The sequence below is a fragment of the Fragaria vesca genome, linkage group LG2, assembly GCF_000184155.1.
Source record: "Fragaria vesca subsp. vesca linkage group LG2, FraVesHawaii_1.0, whole genome shotgun sequence".
Taxonomy (NCBI): domain Eukaryota; kingdom Viridiplantae; phylum Streptophyta; class Magnoliopsida; order Rosales; family Rosaceae; genus Fragaria; species Fragaria vesca.
The window spans coordinates 21805521-21825221 of NC_020492.1; the positions used below are offsets into that span (position 1 = coordinate 21805521).

The 19701-nt window shown below is 36.9% G+C and overlaps 3 protein-coding genes and 1 pseudogene across 3 annotated transcripts; 2 read left to right on the plus strand and 2 right to left on the minus strand.

The window, feature by feature from the left end:
* Nucleotides 1-1850: 1850 nt before the first annotated feature.
* LOC101301755 lies at nt 1851-4114 on the minus strand (annotated as a pseudogene).
* An 806-nt stretch (nt 4115-4920) lies between these two features.
* Nucleotides 4921-8427, minus strand: LOC101303184 (probable glycosyltransferase At5g03795-like). Its single transcript, XM_004291136.1, has 5 exons — nt 8265-8427; nt 6713-7609; nt 6490-6620; nt 5826-6174; nt 4921-5690 (listed from the first exon to the last, which is right to left on the minus strand). Exons 2-5 carry the CDS (start codon nt 7553-7555, stop codon nt 5025-5027), a joined length of 1989 nt encoding a protein of 662 aa, XP_004291184.1. The 5' UTR covers nt 7556-7609; nt 8265-8427; the 3' UTR covers nt 4921-5024.
* A 2613-nt stretch (nt 8428-11040) lies between these two features.
* On the plus strand, nt 11041-13604 carry LOC101303476 (exosome complex exonuclease RRP46 homolog). The gene is made up of 8 exons (XM_004291137.1): nt 11041-11225; nt 11326-11439; nt 11558-11658; nt 12160-12180; nt 12486-12558; nt 12639-12706; nt 12951-13083; nt 13340-13604. The coding sequence occupies exons 1-8, from the start codon at nt 11120-11122 to the stop codon at nt 13438-13440; spliced, it is 717 nt and encodes a 238-aa protein (XP_004291185.1). The 5' UTR covers nt 11041-11119; the 3' UTR covers nt 13441-13604.
* Nucleotides 13605-14269: 665 nt separating this feature from the next.
* On the plus strand, nt 14270-17875 carry LOC101302042 (carotenoid 9,10(9',10')-cleavage dioxygenase 1-like). The gene is made up of 13 exons (XM_004292800.1): nt 14270-14403; nt 14513-14659; nt 14815-14920; nt 15200-15474; nt 15816-15995; nt 16073-16151; nt 16251-16332; nt 16483-16545; nt 16715-16853; nt 16952-17231; nt 17314-17366; nt 17479-17673; nt 17759-17875. Exons 1-13 carry the CDS (start codon nt 14275-14277, stop codon nt 17873-17875), a joined length of 1845 nt encoding a protein of 614 aa, XP_004292848.1. The 5' UTR covers nt 14270-14274.
* Nucleotides 17876-19701: the final 1826 nt, after the last annotated feature.

Consider the following 19701-nt stretch of genomic DNA (forward strand, 5'->3'; position numbering starts at 1 on the left):
ATTTTAGGGAAGTGAAATCCACGCTTTTTAAATTGTAATCTACATTTTTTACTTTTTAATTGTGGTAACTAAAATTTTGTCCTTAGTAACTTAATTTTTGTCTTTATATAAAAATGATGACTAAAAATAGAAAATGAGGGTGTGGTTACAATTTAGAGAATATGGATTTCACATCCCTAATTTTATAAATAGTACCCGAATAAACTTTAGTACACCAAATACCAATTCATTAACTTTGATCCATCAACTTTCAAGTCTGATCAAATAAATATACACGACAATAAAAGTCTGGGACTTTTGTCCCAATTGGATTTTAGGCCGAATGACAGAGTATGATTTTGGAATCAAAGAAAGTAACAAATGGATTATGGGGATTAATATTATTGGGGATGTAATGTTCATAAGATTCAAACTGATCTGGACACTCTCATGGTAATAAAATTAGGGTAGCTTTCTAGTTGTAGTTCTTTCATTTGGGAGTTCTGGATTTCAAACAGTTGCAGTCCATGATAATCTTCAAGATGGAAGGTTGAATCGATCAAATAAATGATGGTGGGTTTTGTGAAATTTGGGTTGTTGAAGCTTCCATGGCTGGTATGTTATGTTCTTAGCTTTCACAACAATTTTTTGTTTTTTGTTTTGTTTTTGTTCGATTTTCCATCATTAACAGAGCCTATAAACTAACAACGCGCGTGATTTGCATGCAGCTGGTTCGAGTGAACCTTGATTCGTAGAATTGGCTCTTGTACGTATATCGGGTCAGACTTCACATTTGATGTACTCAAATTTATATTTTGAAACTTGATGTAGTGGACTTCATACTAAGACCCAGCTTGGGGTATTATTCATGATATTTTCCCTTTTTCTTATCTGATAATTCTTAAATAATTGTCATATATTTTGACATACTAAAATCAGCAAGATATCCGAGCAAATCCCGACTGTATATGTCGGAAAAACGCTCGGATACGGCCGGATGCGTCTCAGATACGTATGGGATACGCTCATGGGTATATTGGACTTTTTGGACTAAAACCCAACCATACGGCCAATTTTCCATGAAAATTTGAATAGGCAGCCGGTGGCCGAGAGTTCATTCGATTTTGATGGAACACTATCTCCAACTGATAGGAACGGAAAACCCAGCCATGAATCTGAGACCCAATAATCCATTTCTATTTTCAGTTCGCTCTCAGCTCAGACCCTTTTGTAGTTCAAGAATCAGTGTTGTGAGGAGGGTAAGGGATAAGGCCACTGACGCTGAGCTCAAAGACAACTGGCTGGCATCTCTCTCTTGCCCCTCTCCTCAAATCATTGATGGTGAAAGGGACTCAGATTCCAGTTGGGTATTTGGGATCGACCCAGACGTTTCTGGTGCCTTGGCGCTTCTGAAAGGCAACAATAATCACTCTGCTTCTTCCGCGCAGGTATATGACTCCCCACACTTGAAAGTACTTGTTGGTAAAAGTGTTCGAAGACGATTAGATGCAAAATCTATAGTGGAGTTGCTTAACAGTTTAGATGCTCCTCTTGGTTCAATTGCATACTTAGAGCAATCAACTCCGTATCCACAAGATGGAAAGCAGGGTTGGTGGAGTGGAGGTTTTGGGTATGGACTTTGGATTGGAATCTTGGTCGGGTTGGGGTTCTCTGTTGTTCCGGTGCCATCTCAACTGTGGAAGAAGAGTTTTGAACTCACTGGAAGCATGTCAACAAAGGATGATAGCCGCAGGGTTGCTTCTGCTTTGTTTCCATCTTTGAGTTGTGAGTTGACAAGAAAGAAGGACCATGGGAGGGCTGAAGCTCTACTCATTGCTGCGTATGGAAAAGGGATGAACTTGAAGTCTGAGTCATGCAACGCAGAGGTACTGATACCTTAAAAAATGGTACATTGCATTGGCATATGATAATTTGTTCTAACTGTTGATCTTCTGTTGGAAAGTTCACTTAAATTGTAGTTTCTTGTTGTAATATCGTTGGAGCGTTTTCTTCTATCGATTATGAAGATATCAGAACAATTCAAAAACTTGATCCGTACATGGAATGATGGAAAGTATGTTGAACTAATTCATGTATGTAACTAGTAATGAAAAAGAACAATGCACATTTTACTTGACCCGAATGTTTAGTGTCATCTGGATTTTATGTGATAGAGTCTATTGTACCAAATAGAGTGGAGTATCATATGAAAAATGTCATACTTTTCAGGCTTAACATGCCACAGAAAATGCTGCTGTACCCTTTTCACCCTCATTTGCATCTGTAGATATCTCTTCTCTGGGATTGAAAGCAGTATATTCTTCAAATTCGGAATATCTTTCTCTGAGATGAAAACAGCAAAGGACTCCCAATTCAGAACTTCGAAAAATGGAGGCACAAAGTTGTCTGATATAATCACCGGAACACACTCATAGAAAATGGCCTCTACCACTCTTGGACTGTTCACTTCATAACCTCTTGCACAAATGCAGTACTTGCTGCTCTTCATATGGTGCACATAGTTCTTGTTGCCTTTCCCCCTAGGCAATCGACCAAAGATTTTCATGTCAGGATCTTTGTTTTCCCAATTCTGCAGCAGAATTGGCCGAACATATCCATGCATTTTCCCAGCAAAGAAAGCAAGTATCGGCCTCTGAGAAGGAGGGTTGCCTCCTAGATTTGTCAGAGGATTTTTAACATGAACGCTTGTTTCAGGAAGAGAGACATCTTTGCCGAATACAAAGCCTTCTTTCATATCAGCATTGCAAAGGGACCTAATGCACTTAGACATGTACTTCTTTGTTTCTGTTGGAGCCTAAGGTAGTATCATTTTATTGATTAGAATATACTGATATAATGAGATACAATATCTATATGTATGGACTTAAGTTTGGATTTGAAAGCATACCCAGTCATGACAAGCAACAAGGAAATGATCTGCTCCACCAGCTCTGTTCCAGAAAGAATATTTCCCTGCAATCAGGTCGATGTAGTTCTTCAAATACTCTATGAAATTCTTAAAACTATGTGAATTTGGCACATATAATTTTTCCTCTAACATTACAGAGCTAAACGGTAAGTAATAGAGGTGTGCTTTCTGAGGGTCTTTAGTAACAAATTTTTTGTGATCTTGGAGCTGCTTCATGAACCATCCCTCAGAACCATATATGCCTTTGAGCACCGGCGTGTGCATTATAGGTCTTTCTCCTTCACTGTATATGTATACTTTAAGAGTGCTCTCCATTAGTTCATAGCTCCTGAAAATTAGATGAGATGGCTCATTTTCACTTCGATATTCAGTTCACACCAAACAGTTCGATGAAGTTACCTTTTAAACATGGAAAGATTCCGATAAAGAGGTGCATAAAGCTTTGGATCATTCTCTATAAGGGGTGCATTTCTATCTGCAATGCTGCATATTGAATCTCTTTGTCAACGGATGAAGACCATTGTGGTACCTGCTACAAACAAGCACGATATAGAAACAGTAATAAGAATAAGGATTTGGAGAATCTCAGTACTTGAATTACACTGAAAACAACATGAAGCTAGAACTTTTCAGACATACTACTGAATCGTATGAGGTCCGACTATGATGCAACAGCTTGTTCATATCAGATATCGTATATACTTCCAACATTGGACTTGGAACCCCCGACCCTTTGTTCACCTCAGGTACTCTGGTCACTGGAGAACTATTTCGCGTTCTGTTGAGGTCAGTATGCTCAAAGTTTTTGGTTTTCTCATCAGAAGAGGTTGTTCCATCTTTCTCCTCTAACGTCCCGTTTGATTGAACAGATATATTGTGAACTCCTATGTCTATAGTTCTGTCTAAGCCTCCACTTTCTTCTGATACAAAGCTAGAGGTGCTAGTATTAGCAATCTCATGAGATGCATATGTAGCAGTGTAGTTCAAATCATTAGAAGCTGACACATTACCAACCATATCAACATTCGATGGTGGATCTCCAGCTTGGAAGCCGGTGTTTCCTTCCACCGGAACCTTTTTAACCGAAAATACTGATGACAAAGGATGAAGACGCCGGAGAACTACAAGCACAGCAAACATCGTCCCCACAATCCACAGCAATCTCCTGGTTTCCCTTGTACAAAAAGAAAAAGGCCCCAGAAGCATTTTGAGAAATCACTGTTACAAATGTTAGCCAACTTTCAATAAACCATAATCCACCATGCACATTTTAAAAGCTTAGAGAAGAAGGAAGTAAAACACAGAGAAAAATATCTCAGTTCTGATTAATTGAACAAAGAGAGTTACAGATAGCCTATAATAGGATCAATAAGCACCACACATGAACAACACATGGCTCTTATCTACTGCTCATTATGAGCTTAACAAAAAGATTAATTAACAGCTAAGACAAGCTTAAGACTAAATAATCTGAAGACCATTATATCTTAACACATTTTCGGATTGATTTTCCACAATCACCAAAATGCAACTACTTAGAGAGCGACAAATTATGTTTCATGCATGCTCATCAACAACTAAACAACAACCCTTTACTCTTACAAGTCCTAATTGCTAATTCCATCAAACCAACTTGAACAAAATATTTCATCATGCATTAGACCATGACATGAATAAATTGATTTTGGTGATTTGTAGGTGAAAAGTCAAGTAAAGCATGACCAAGATGGGAACTTGAGACGGTCAAAAACGCAAACTATGAAGAAACAGAAAATCTTTCCGGAATTCCACAAACTGGGTTAGTTTCATACATCCATTAAATTCACAGCTTCTTCTAATTTCCAAACACTTGATTTTGGGGTTCAGGGAGAGAAAACGGAAGGTAAATCACATTGTTGGGGACTGAAGGAAATACATTGGTTTGAGAGAAACGTAGCAGAGCTTCTACGCTCCTCTGTCACTGGTTTTGGCCTTACCGAGAAGTTGACATTTATATGCCTCCAATTCATTATTCATGTACATAAAAATTAATTTAAACAATCCATGTTTCCTGGAAAATACAACGCCAAAAAGAAAAGAAAAGAACAAGGAATACAGAATTTACAGGACTAGAATGTCATCTGGGTTTTATCTGATGGAGTCTATTGTACCAAATAGAGTGCAGTATCATATGAAAAATGTCATACTTCTCTGGCTTAGCATGCCACAGAAAGTGCTGCTGTACCCTTTTCACCCTCATCTGCATCTGTAGATATCTCTTCTTTGGGATTGAAAGTAGTATACTTTTCAAATTCGGGATATCTTTCTCCAAGACGAAAACAGCAAATGACTCCCACTTCAGAACTTCGAAAAACGGAGGAACAAAATTGTCTGATATAATCACTGGCACACACTCGTAGAAAATGGCCTCAACCACTCTAGGACTGTTCACTTCGTAACCCTTTGCGCAAATGCAGTACTTGCTGCTCTTCATATGACGCACGTAGTTCTTGTTGCCTTTGATCTTCGGCAACTTACCAAAGATTTTCATATCTGGATCTTTGTTTTCCCAATGCTGCAACAGAATCGGCCGTACATAACCATGCAAGCTCCCAGCAAAGAAAGCAAGTGTTGTCCTCTTGGAAGGACGGTTGCCTCCAAGATCTCTGAGAGGATTCCTAGCATTCTGGACGTACGTTTCAGGAAGAGATACGTCCTTGCCAAATACAAAACCTTCCTTCATATCAGCATTACAGAGGGATCTAATGCACTTGTCCATATATTCCTTTGTTTCTGCTGGAGCCTGAGACAGTAGCACTGTATGTTAGAATATATATAAATATCATAATAATTGAATCAAATGGAAATTAATTGAGTAGTTTTGTAATGTAAAGAAAGCTCCAATTAACTTGGGATCTAGGAAGCATGAAAAGCATACCCAGTCATGGCAAGCAACAAGAAAATGGTCGGCTCCCCCAGTTCTATTCCAGAAAGGATATTTGCTTGCAATCATGTCCAAGTAGTCCTTCAAATACTGTACAAGATTCTTACGACTGTGTGAATTTTGCACATATAGTCTTTCCTCCAACATCCGAGAGCTAAAAGGCAAGTAATAAAGGTGCGCTTTCTGAGGATCTTTAGTAACAAATTTTTTGTGATCTTCCAGCTGCTTCATGAACCATCCTTCTGAAGCATATATCCCTTTGAGTACTGGTGTGTGCATTATAGGTCTTTGTCCTTCCCTATAAACATATACTTTAAGAGTGTTCTCCATTAATTCATAGCTCCTACAAATACATAAGATGGTTATTTATCAGTTCAGAACACTAGTTAATCATATCTTTCCTAATCTCATGGATTGTGTACTTTGAACGAAATAGATAGTTTGACAACATGAAAAAGTAACAGCCAACAGTTCAATATAACAATCTATTTCAAACATTGTCATTTGATCCTCAATGTTACCTTCTCGTGAAATATATATTCCTAATACTAACTTGTTTAGTAAGAACACATTCGCACAAACAAGGCAGTTCCCAATAACTTCAAGACAATGGTGGCAGTGCAGTGAATCAATACTCATGCTATTTTGATAAGCTTACCTTTTAAACATGGAAACATTCCGATAAAGAGGAGCATAAAGATTTGGATCATTCTTTATAATGGGTGCATTTTCAATCTGTGATGCTGCATCTTGCATCTCTTGGTCAGCTGATGAAGACCATTGTGGTATCTACAACAAAGGAAAGGAAAAAGAAAAGAATAAAGAGCTGAAGTATTAATCAGCTTTAGAATAACAAAGAGCAGAACTTTTTTCAAACATACCACTGAATGGTACAACGTCCGACTATGATGTAACAGCTTGTTCATATCAGATATTGTATACACGTCCAAGGTTGAAAGCTCTGGCACTTTGATCACTACAGGGACTCTGGTCACTGAAGAATCCTTTCCTGTTTCGTTGAGGCCACCATGTAGTTGCTCAGAATTTTCAGTTTTTTCAGGAGAGGGTGTTTGATCTCTCTCCGCTAAAGTCACGTTTGAGTCGACAGATATAATGGGAGCTCTGGCATCTGTTTCAACAACTACAGGTGGGTATGCATGTGGAGTCGTTGGAAAACCGGCATTTGAATTGCCACCTGGGTCTGTAGTACTACTTTCATTCTCAGTCCTCACTTTGGAAAGAGTAATATCGGTACTATTATCCTTCACCAAATTTTCAGGTTCTCTACCCCACTGTGCAGTATCAGTCTCCGAATTCTTTACATTGTTCTCATTCAATGTTGTATTTTGCTTTACCAAACTTCCAGATTCATCTTCATCCTCATCTATTTCTAAAGTTCTTTCTGAGCCTTTACTGCTGTCTGATACCGAATCAGAAGTCTTATTATTGCTAGCTATCTCATGAGATGGATATGTACCAGTATCGTCCAAACGATTGATTATCGACTCATTGCCAACCATATTAACATTAGATGATGGGTCTCTAGCTCGGGAGCTACTATTATTCTCCACTGGAACCTGTCTAGCTGAAAGTACAGATGATAAATGACTACCGTATGGAAGTTCGAGATGCTGGAGAACCAAAATCAAAGCAAACAACATCCCCACAATCCACAGCAATCTCCTCGCTTCTGTTGGACAAAAAGAGAAAAGCTCCTGACCCATTTTGAGAAACCACTCTAGTGATTCTTACCAAACTTTCAGCAACCATAATCCACCCTGCACATTTTCCACAACCAAAACAATGTAACAACCAATAAGCAAGAAAATTTCCTAATTGCCAAACAGATCTTTAAACTTTATAACCTCATAACTAAACCAACACACCACAGCAACCAGTACTGCACAAAAATCATATTCAAACCAATCACGAGTTCATATGCAAAGGTTCAGAAATCTATCGCAACAAATCCACTTAGAATATTAATCAAAAAAGACAAACTGAGCCTTGCATGTTGGAATTTCCAACTCAAATGAATCAAATCCAACAAAGTATCTCATCATGCAGAAACAAACCAATCATTACACAATGAATAAACAGCCACAATCATTACACAGATACACTATGAACTACATCCTACATGCAAAGACAGAAACTTGAAGCGTTCAAAAACACAAACACCACTACAATCCTAATCAGATTTCGCATTCCTGAATCAGTCAAGAACAAACAAAAAACATAAAAACTGAAAACCGCGAAACAAAGAACAAAATATCCCAACTTTGAACAGAATTCTACAAACTGGGTTTTCTAACATTATATTCCAAGCCTCATTTGTTACTCTTCCAAGTCTTATCAGCTACCAAACATATGTTTTCACTTCAAGAACAGAGTAAAGAAGCAAATTGCTTTGTTGGGTATTAAAGGAGATACCTTTTATTTGAGAGAGAGATGGTGCTGAGCTTCTATGCTTTCCTTTTTGCTGTTGCTGTTTCTGGGCTTTACCGAGAAGTTGAAATTTACATTGAATACGCTTTGTTCTTCTTCTTTTTCTTCTACTCAGCTCCCAAGTCTAGAATGGGTTCTGCTGTTCTGGTCTAACGGAGAATTACGTAAACGCCCTCATTCATTCAAAGTGAACATTTCAATCCACGCGAGTTTATAGCGATTGGGCGGGTTATGTGACTTTTGTCTGATTGTTTGGTTGGTCCTTTATCTAGTTTTATGGTTAAGACCTCATCAAATTATTCCATTATAGAAATTTAAAGGTGGGTATGGGATTCTATACTTTTCTATCCTCATTTTTTTTTATTTTTTTTTTATATTTTATAAAACGTTTTAACAAGCTCTCTGTCGTAGTAGCACCTTGCAAGTTTTCGAACCTTATATATTTAGTATTCTAAAACAAGGCCGCGCAGCCCACCTAAACGGCGTCTAGACGCTCCAAACATTTCTTTCGTCTTAATAGCGTCTAACGAGTTTTCGACCCTCGATTTTATATCTATATATATTGATATGTTAGATGAGTGAAAGATATTATACCTTTGTTGGTTAGAATACATGAAATTATATTACATACTTTTAATTGAATCACTAAATTGACTCATAAACCTGTTGAGAATTGTTTGAACTTAGTTACTTCAAGTTTTTATATTAATGGACACGTGTAAGTTATATCGAAAAACAATTTATTTTACATTTCTTCTTGTAGTTATGATTAAGTACAAAATGTCTAACTGTTACGAAAAGTGAAAGAATAGAGTGAGGGTGATAATATGCATATGTAATAAGCTTAATCCCCACTACCCCACTGCCCGGAATCAAATTTGCCAACCAACAAATTTGTGGTTATGGTATGACCATCCAATTAAAAACTGTCATGTATGATAATCAAAATTTTATATAAGTTAACTATAATTAGTCCATAATTATGTTATCATACATGACGATTTTTAATTGGACGTCATACCATGACCAAAATTTTGCTGTGGGCAAATTTGATTCCCACTGCTCCACATCAACATGGAATCTTCTTATCTATTCAAAGTCCAAGACACTGATCGCACATTGATTGAGCATCTAATTAATTCAATAATTCATGTATAATGCTAAACTCTCTTTCTTTTTCTTGAGGTACACTCTCTCTTGTCGTTTGTACCAATTTAGAGTTTAGGAAGACTACAAACTCATATGAAGCAAAGCACATAAAATCTCATAAATAAAATAAAAGTCTAAATTATGAATCCAAAAATAATTTTCCAATTTATTAACAACTTAAAGAAAAAAGATTTAACAATCAATAACTCTAATTGATGCAAAGTACATCCTAAATACAGCTTAATTGTAACTCACATTTCTCACCATTTAGAAGGCAAAATTCGAAATGCTTAATTTGAGTTCTAATGTATGACTATATCTATATGTATACAAACATAATATTCATCACCATAGTCATATGCAGAGCTCAAAGAAGTAGTGATCTACACGCGCCATGGCTGAGCGAGCTTGAGGGATCCTTAATACTGTTGACAAGTAAGTCTTGTTTTTTTGATAGGAATGTTGACAAGTAAGTCGTGAAAAACTGAAAATATGTTCCATGCATGCACATGATGTAACATTTTGTTTTTTTTGGTGGGCTTTAATGGAGCGTTAGATTATGGTCTGTGTCTTATTTGGGCTATGACGTCACGTGCTTTACACATGTGGTCCGTTACCGCGGGGTTCATCAAGACTACCACGTGAAGACTATTACGTGCCCTGCGCTCTTCTTGGCAAGTGTTGCATTACTTCTCATGAGACAAGCCTTATGGGCCAGAAACCGAACGCAGCTGTAATACGTGAAATGAGTCTGGGGCTGGATGTTCTTGGGTTGGCCCAATGTAGACTAGACTAATAAAATGAGAATTTACAAGATCGCCTGTACAAGGTGAATATATTTTTTACCCATATTCTGCTGATTATTTAATAATATGCATAATTGTAATTAGACAGTTAACTCATATGAGAAGCTTAATTTTTTCTGTTATTTTAATCGTTAACAATCTTATGGATATGTTTGCTGAACAAAATTAATAACTAAAAGGTAAATTAAACACAAAATATCCACCTGAATGCATCAAAAGAGTTGTTTTGCACTAAATTCATCTCTTTTTTATTGGAAAATGACTATAAAGAACTATAAATCTTACTAAATGACTATAACTTCATATCAAACTACAACAAATATTGACCACCTGAACTTCTTAAAAAAGTATACGTTGAGCATGATTTTGATTATGAATCGTGTTTTTTTACCTTTTATTTAATTACCTCTCATATCTCACTGTATTCAAAGTTTTGGGCAAAATGTGCATGTAAGTGGTAGCATAACAAATTAAGCATATATGGATTGGTATCACAATGAAATTGGAAACAATCGAAGTCATCTCAATTGTATTTCAATGGTCTCAAGGCACCAACACAATTCTAATGTCACAAAAAGTAACTTTTCATGTCATTTTGATTTACTGTCGGGAGGTGCTTAACTCATTTTAATCACACTTTCGTATACATCTATGATCTATCAATGATAAAACAACAACTGGGTCAGAATCCCAACATCAAAAACACATTGGGCCTGCAAGCCCATCACTATTTTTCTTTTTCTTGTTTTAAAACCAACAGAGAAAACCTAAAACCCTAAATCCCAAAAAACCCAATATTAAACCCAGAAGTCCAATTTCTGCAACTTCTTCTTTCTTTGATCTCTTGAAAACAACCAAGCTTCCTTCCTTAAGGATTAAACGACGATGGAAATTGACAGACTAGATGGTCGCACACCGAACCAGCTGAGACCACTGGCCTGTACTCGCAACGTTCTCAACCGAGCTCATGGCTCTGCCAGTTGGTGTCAAGGTTTCTACCTCTCTCTCTCTCTGTTCATCATTTAATTTCTGGCTTTTGTGCCCTAAATTTCATTTCAGTTTGTTTTCTAATTGGGTTTTGATTTTTATAGGGGATACCAAAGTTCTTGCTGCAGTTTATGGACCCAAAGCAGGGACAAAGAGGAATGAAAACCCTGAAAAGGCTTGCATTGAGGTTATTTGGAAGCCTAAAACAGGCCAGAGTGGTGAGTTTTAGGTGTCAGTGCTTTATCACGAGCTAGGGACTTGTGGCGTTTATATAAAAGTGTGGTGTGTTCTGTTTTTGGGTATCTGAGTTTGCTACATTGTTTGTGGGTGATATAGGAAAAGCAGAAAGGGAGTATGAGATGATATTGAAAAGGACCTTGCAAAGCATTTGTATACTGACTCTCAATCCAAACACTACGACCTCAGTTATTATTCAGGTGCAGTGGTCTTATTTATTCCAAATGATTTATCCCTCTGAATCTTGCATCGTGTATTCCACTTAAAATGAGTGTATTTGAGGACTTATAGCGCTGATAGTTGCCAAGAAGTGGGACTTTGTTCTGGGTCTAAGCCTTTGAATGGAAATGCCTTTACCAATTCAAAGTTTATGTTATCAAAGGAAAATAAGCAAGATACTGTAGTTTTTCCAAACCATTAATATTATTAGAATATTGTGAAAAGCAATCTTGTGCATTTTGAAAAAGGAAATGATGAAGGAAATTAGGTACTGGGCATGGTGAACATATAATAAGTGTTGATAACGAGTTTCTGAAGCAATGCCATCTACTGACATGGGCTCCTATGTCTTCAAATGTCTTAATGTATGAGAGTTGATGTTTATTAGACCCGGAAACTGTGTCACCAAACACTTTCTTCTGTTTCCTTTACAACTGTAGTTAAGTAACCATTTTTACCTTTAAACTTTGTGTGTGTTGCAGGTTGTCAACGATGATGGTGCTGTATCCTTCAAAGCTATGCATTTTTCATAAATTAAATTTGCAGCAGTTTAAGTAGTTTATGGAAGCTGGAAGCTCCGTTTGACATTCATTGAACTTCTCTTTTGCAAAATTATGCATTCGTCTTCTCACTGGTTGTCCTGTGGTGGATTATCATCTCGAGGAATATAAACATCTTGTTTTGAATTTTACACTTATCCAAAATGAATTATTGACTGTTAGGATCTGTCTTCTCACTTTGTTTTCTGTTATCTTCTTCTTTTACATCGATGATATTACCAGAAGTGCCTTGACAACTACTTGTATAGCTTTTGCCATGTGCGATAAATGCAGCATGTGCTGCCCTTGTTGATGCTGGGATTCCTCTAAAGCATCTTTCTGGTAAATGAAGACCTATACTGTTGATTTCTTTTCTTCATTTGATGAATATGTGCCAACTGTATTCTTATTCTGGTTTGCAGTTGCAATATGTTGTTGCTTGGCGGAGAGTGGATATGTCATATTGGACCCCAGCAAGCTAGAAGAGCAGGTTGTACTTTGTTTCATATCATGTTTTTCTGCATCCCATGTGAATACACTCTGTAGAATCTATTTTTAGAGTGTTAACTTTATGATGTTCCTGTTCTCCGAGGCTTGAGATATAGGCCGTATGGAGTCATAGTATGTTTGTCTGTGTATGCCTCTCATTGGGTTCGTCATATTATCTTACTTTGAACCCATGTCTTCAATCTCAAGGGGCATATTTTGATAATACATCAGTATTGTAATGGCAGAAAATGAAGGCATTTGTATATTTGGTCTTCCCAAACTCAGTTCTCTCAAACCTTCCAGAAGGACAATTGAAGGTGCAAGGCGAACCAATGGAACATGGTATCATAACCTCTGTAACCCAGGGTGCAATGCCAGGTATTTGCCACTCTTCATTTATCCTCTTTGATCTCTTTGCATTGGAATTTCTTAGTTTTATCATGCTTTTGATCGACTGGAGGCAAATTTGGCATATGAGCTACACAATGTTGTGTAACCTTTCGCCTCTGGTATCGGTGAATTTAAGATGTTGGGCCTCAACAGCCAGTAAATACTTGTTTTAACTTTGTTTCTGTCTGAGTATTTGATGTATTCACATACTTCTTATCTAATTGGGTTTTCTCTATTGCTCTAGTTGAGGACTATCTCCACTGTTTGGAACGAGGGCGTGCAGCTACTGCAAAGATGTCTGCTTTTCTAAGAAAGAGCCTGCAACCAAAGCTCCCAATTGATTAATCTAAGGCTGGTTTATTCCCTATAGCTAGATTTACAGATGTGTACTTCGATAAATGAATGTCTATGTACCATGAAAACTCCAATTCAATGTAATACCACAACTTGTTGCTAAACTATGTTTTCCCTGTTTCTCCTATTAGAATTTGGAACGAAAGGGCATTGAGAAGCGGCGTTTGTTTGTCTGGTGTATGTTATCCCTGTCTGGATAAAATAAGCCCGGCATTGTTGGCTCCAAAGCATATTCTGAGAGTTTGAACCCATAAACCAGAAACAGTATCGGACAAGGGAAGATGCCATCAACAGAGAACGAATCTTAATCTTCTCACTTATTTAACTCAACATGACGCTAATACAGATTTTATATATATCATCATGATTAAGACTGGTGTTGGTGATGAATGATGATAAAGATTGGTGTTGCTGTATCCATTGTAAGCCAGTGATCCTTAGGTTCTTACACCAACCAGTTGTAAAATATGGATACGAATGTAACCATTTTTGTTTTTAGCATCACCAGTTGTATTATAATCGTTGACATTAACTGGTCTAAAAGCATAATCATCGAAAAAAATTGTCTACAAACATACGCTGCAAATATCTTATGACATTGCATTTTGGCAGGGGCTAGGGGAGGTGGGTTTGATTGTGATTCCTTTGCTTACAATTATTTTCCTTTGGCTTTTCTGTGAGTCAGTAAACGCATAATTATAGTCATATTTGTGCAGCCTTATCCATTTGTCTTTAAGCCTAAAGCCTACGTAATGTACTAATAAACCAAAGATCAGACTACTTCGATCTATATTTTGACTAGAGAAGAAGAAGACGCAGAGAGAAATGGCGACTTCATGTTCATCAAGTATGACTATGGCGTTTCAAGTGAGTTGCTCTGTTAAGAACAAGAAGCCCTCAGTTGTCCTAGACAATATCGAGTACTTCAAGACCACACTCTCCTCGGCCATCTCGGTGAGTTGTTCTCCATCAATTTATCAAAATCCTAGACTCTAAACCTTGATTTATATTATTGATACTTCTTATACTTACTCTATATATTGATCAATGTGGAAATTACCAGAAGCAGCCGTTATTGAGAAGATTAATGCAACAAGGTCCCATGCATATAGATGTCTCAAAACTCTTCCAGAACGCTTCTGCAAAATTGTTGGACACCTTTGTGGATTCGGTGTTTGAATTCATTGATCAACCATTGCTTCCATCTCAGGTACCTTACTTTCTGCTAGCTAGCACCAGCATTCTCAAGAATTGAAAATGGATTCTATGCTTGGCTTGTTCTTATAGTTTGTTTCAATCTAGCTGCATGCACTCTCTGATTGATCATGTTGTGCGTGTATTCGATCGAATTGTTACACATTACAGAAAAACTTCGCCCCAGTTGATGAATTGGAAGGAGAAGGAGTTGTGATAAAGAGCATCATCGGGAGAATTCCAGATGACTTTACAGAGGGAGTCTACATAAGAAATGGTCAGTGCTCTCTTAGCATATCAGTGATTAAACTTAATTAGTGTTTCTATATGCAAATCAGATTGTTTTTCTTGCAAGTACAACATATTCAAGTCATGGTTTTCAGATTTTGAAGTTTCGTTCCACTATAATGGTATCTGCGGATTTATCTGAGGAATGTAAAATGGCTGCCGTTTACTTAATATTTAACGTAGGACTGCTCTTGAATATTGTATCCCCAAATTGGATACATATGTATAAAAGTACATGATCTGGAATAATCACTTGGCTTGCGAGCAGGACCAAACCCTTTATTTGGAGGATTGAAATCGACGAAATCGGTGTTTGGAAGGTCAAGTCACATATGGATAGAAGGAGAAGGCATGCTTCATGCTCTGTATTTTATGAAGAACGACGTAGTCAGCAGTGATGGTTGCAGATGGACGGTCCGGTACAACAACAGACATGTCGAAACCGAAACTTACAAGCTTGAAAAACAAAGAAACAAGCCTTCTTTTCTCCCGGCCATTGGTGGCGACTCGCCGGCCATTTTGTCTGCTTATCTACTCAATTTGGTAAGCATAACATTATACATATCATCAGCATTTCATTATTCCATAACAATGTATCCAGTAGCAAGATATGTATCATCATCAACTTAATTAATTACGCACTTTCAATTTGATTCTGTTTTCTTATCTGGTTTTATATATATACATTGTTGTGTTGACTTAGCAAATTTTTGACTGTCACCTAATATGTGAGACAAAATGAAATGGTTTCCAAATGTCATAGCAAATTCTGAAACATGTTGTTTACGTATGGCCAATCCTAGAGTTAGGCACTGCAGCCTGCAGGCCTTACTTAATGGTACTAGTTAACTAGTTTTCATGCTTATTCTTACTTGATTCCACAGTTGAGGTTTGGAAAAGTGAACAAGTACTTGAGCAACACCAATGTGTTTGAGCATTCGGGGAAGTTCTACTCGGTTGCAGAGAATCACATACCACAAGAGATTGATATCCTTACACTAGAAACGTTAGGCAATTGGGATGTCTCTGGAGCTTGGAACAGACCTTTTATCAGCCACCCGAAGGTATGTACCTAATTAACATCTCTTGACTTTCACTAAAATTATTGATTAGGTAACTTGTGTCTTTTCAATGTTCTCAGAGAGCTCCAGGCACAGGGGAGCTGGTCATGATGGGAGTGGACGCGGTTGAACCTTTTTGGGAAGTAGGAGTAGTTTCTGGTAATATATACTTAATTTCTATTTGCAAACCGCCGGCATACGTGCTACCAGTCAGAGTATTTTCATCTCCATCTCACATTTCAATCACTTGATTTACAGCTGATGGCAAAGAGTTAATCCACAAGGCGGATCTCAAACTCAATAGGTGCAGCATTTGCCATGAAATAGGAGTTACAGAAAGGTAGTTGATATATTAAGCTAGTTAGTAGCATCAGCTCGGAGTTGTTATTAATTTCTGAGATAGTTTTCTTCACTGAATTCTAGAAACTAAGCGATCAAGGCCAGCCTGAAGTTGTTAGACAGTGAGTAATGTGAGTTCATTGGCTTGCAGGTACAATGTGATCATGGATATTGCGCTAACTATAAACATAAAGAGACTCGTAGGAGGAGGCCCGTGAGTGCACAACCTTTGTATATATGCCTTATAATTGTTCTCTCGTTTGAGAATGTTAGTGTTCCTATATATTGTACTATAGGTTTGGCATAGCATAGCTAATCAAGAGTTTATTAGGGTTCTGCAAATTTCTTGACGACCTGATATTAATTGGTTGACATTTATGTAGATTGGTAAAGTATAATGAGGAAGAATATGCAAGAATTGGTGTAATGCCTCGCTATGGAGACGCAAGTTCAGTCCGGTGGTTTAAAGTTGAACCCAACTGCACATTTCACATCATCAATAGTTTTGAAGCTGGTGAAGAGGTGATTAACTTGTAACCTACATGAGCTTATTTGCAATCTTATTAACTAAATGATCCACATTGATATGAAAACTTTAATCGGGTTTTGATCATTAGCAGGTTGTAGTGTGGGGTTGTAAAGCTCTTGACTCAGTTATAGGTCCAAGTAATGAATGTAGTAGTGATAATGAGGGCACCTCAACGGCAGAGGATGCTAGTAAATTATACTCTCATGCTTATGAATGGAGATTAAACATGGAGAGTGGAGAAGTAAGGGAGAGATATCTCACTGGCAAAAACATTTCTATGGATTTTCCAATGATCAATGGAAGCTTTACCGGCCTTAAAAACGGATTCGGGTATGCTCAAGTTGTCGATTCAGTTGCGAGCTCGACTTCGGGTACATTATCTAAAATCATATGATTTACTCTCTGATTTGTTCTCATCACATCACTAGTTACTAATGATCATTTTTGTTTCAGGGTCGCTCAAGTATAGTGGTATAGCTAAGCTACATTTTGAAGAGCCTGCTGAGGTAATTAAGATCATCTTTGGTCTATATACATGCATATATGTTGAATAATGTTCTCTAAATATTCTTTGGCATCCCATATTAATGATAATTCTCTTATTGCTTGGATCACTAGAGAGAAGGGGGATTAGAAAATGAGGAAATAAAGGTAGAAAGACATATGTTTGAGGAGAACACCTTTTGTAGCGGAGCTGCATTTGTCCCAAAGCAAAGTGATAGTAGTAGGGCTGGTACTAGTTTTGAAGAAGTAGAAGAAGATGATGGATGGGTTATTACTTTTGTTCACAATGAAGATACCAATATATCTCAAGTAAGTCTGTATATACAAACTGGTCGAGTTATGCTAAGGTTTATATACTTATTCGATCTCATTACTTTTCATACTACTGCTGCAGGTTTATGTTATTGACACCAAGGAGTTTTGCAGTGAACCTGTTGCCAAAATTGCGTTACCCTGCAGAGTTCCATATGGATTTCATGGAGCTTTCATGCCAACTTCAACGAACACCTAATCTCAATTTGTATCAGTATGTGCATAGATATATACAACGTTGTAGATGCTGTGATCTATATATATATGGAGGTTACTGTCCATATGTCACATACATGGGTGTTGTACGTGAGCATGTAATAGATATCTATCGGTTTGGCCATAGGTAAAGGTAACCATAAAATCATAAAACGAGAAGATGCAGATAAAAACTGATGATGAATTGAGATGCAAAAGAAACTGAAAACAAACCAGACAAAAGGGGGATCCTACATATGCATGTATAGACTATTCTCAAACAACCATGCACATAAGTTTGTAGTGATACAATATTGCGAAGTTTGAACTTTCGATTCATATCATCTAGAATATACAATATTATGAAACCATAAGATATGCCTAGTGTTCAAGCTAGTGGGGGTTTTATTATTGTGTTGGTTTCATAGGGTTGTACAAACTTCAGTTACCGTAAATATTCCAATTATTGCGATATTAGTCCCATACCCGTTTACTCAAAAAAAAAAAAAAATTAAAATTTCAAGTTGTCAAAAGAAGGTTTTCTAATGCATGCATATATGAATTCATAAACAGAGAGTTAATTTGTCGATCTCTTTAAAATTACATGCACTCGATCGGTCTCGATTCGATCTTATGTGTAAAGAAATAGGAACATTTCTTAATATGAAAATTTAATTTGCAAGTTCGTATCAGTGATGCACAAGAGTTTGAAGGTGAAGCTATTGTGAAACTTACGTCGATGTCAGGTGTCTTATGATTTTCATGCTAGCTAGTTTTAAGTCGATGCCAACTTGTTGATTCTTTTTTTTTCTTTTTTAATTAGGGTTTGAAACAATGAAACCTAACCTAGCTAGGAGACGTCAGTTTGTTGATCTTAGAATGTTAATGTTGATATTGAGAGATCTCGGTGTTGAAGTATTGGAGATGAATAGATCCCACATCAGAAAAGTGACAAATAAAATATAACTTATAAGTGGATGAATCTTATCCAATTGTACTGAGGTTTTTTGTGATTAAAACCCAACATCTTAAAAAACACCTTAAAGGTGGTTAAGTTGAGATAATATCAGTACAAAGATGAATCCACGAGTCACGTTTGTCGCTGTTTTACACTCGAAAGACAACATTAACATTCTAAGACCAAAGAGGAATAACTTAATAAAACAGCGAATAACTTAATGTTGAATGGAGTGATGCATCGCGACAAGGTTTGATTCCTTTCAACTTGACGATATTTTAGTTTTAAAATATATGCAGATTCAAATAAAACAGTGTCTGTGTTTGTTAAAACTTAAAAGAATCACATACATGCAGGTTTTATGCCAAGGACTAATTAAGCAATCGAGACAACTAGCTCAGGTGTTAACTGAGAAGATATAATTAGATTAATCAGACTTTAATTTTTGGTCGTTGTTTATATCATCAGAACTTCAGAAGTACTTTGGCAATTTATCTATATATAGATAGAAACGAGTTCTCATCCATATTAATTAAGGAGCTAGCTTGCTAGATAGCTATAGTTGATAAAGGGAAATTACAATGGCAATCTCTTCTTATAATGCCTTACAAGTAAACGGGTTAATTGTAATTCAAAGCCGACTCAGCTCCCACGGCTTTAATCATCTCAAAACCTCACTTTCTTCAACAGTTAAGGTAATACATACATATCATGCAGCGATCTGTAAGTCAATGATCAGCATGCAGTTAATTATGTGGGCTTAATTTCTGATGTTCATATATGTTCTTTGATCAGATCCATCGATTTAATTTACATGTGTTTGATTATATATATATATATATATATATATATATATATATATATATATATAT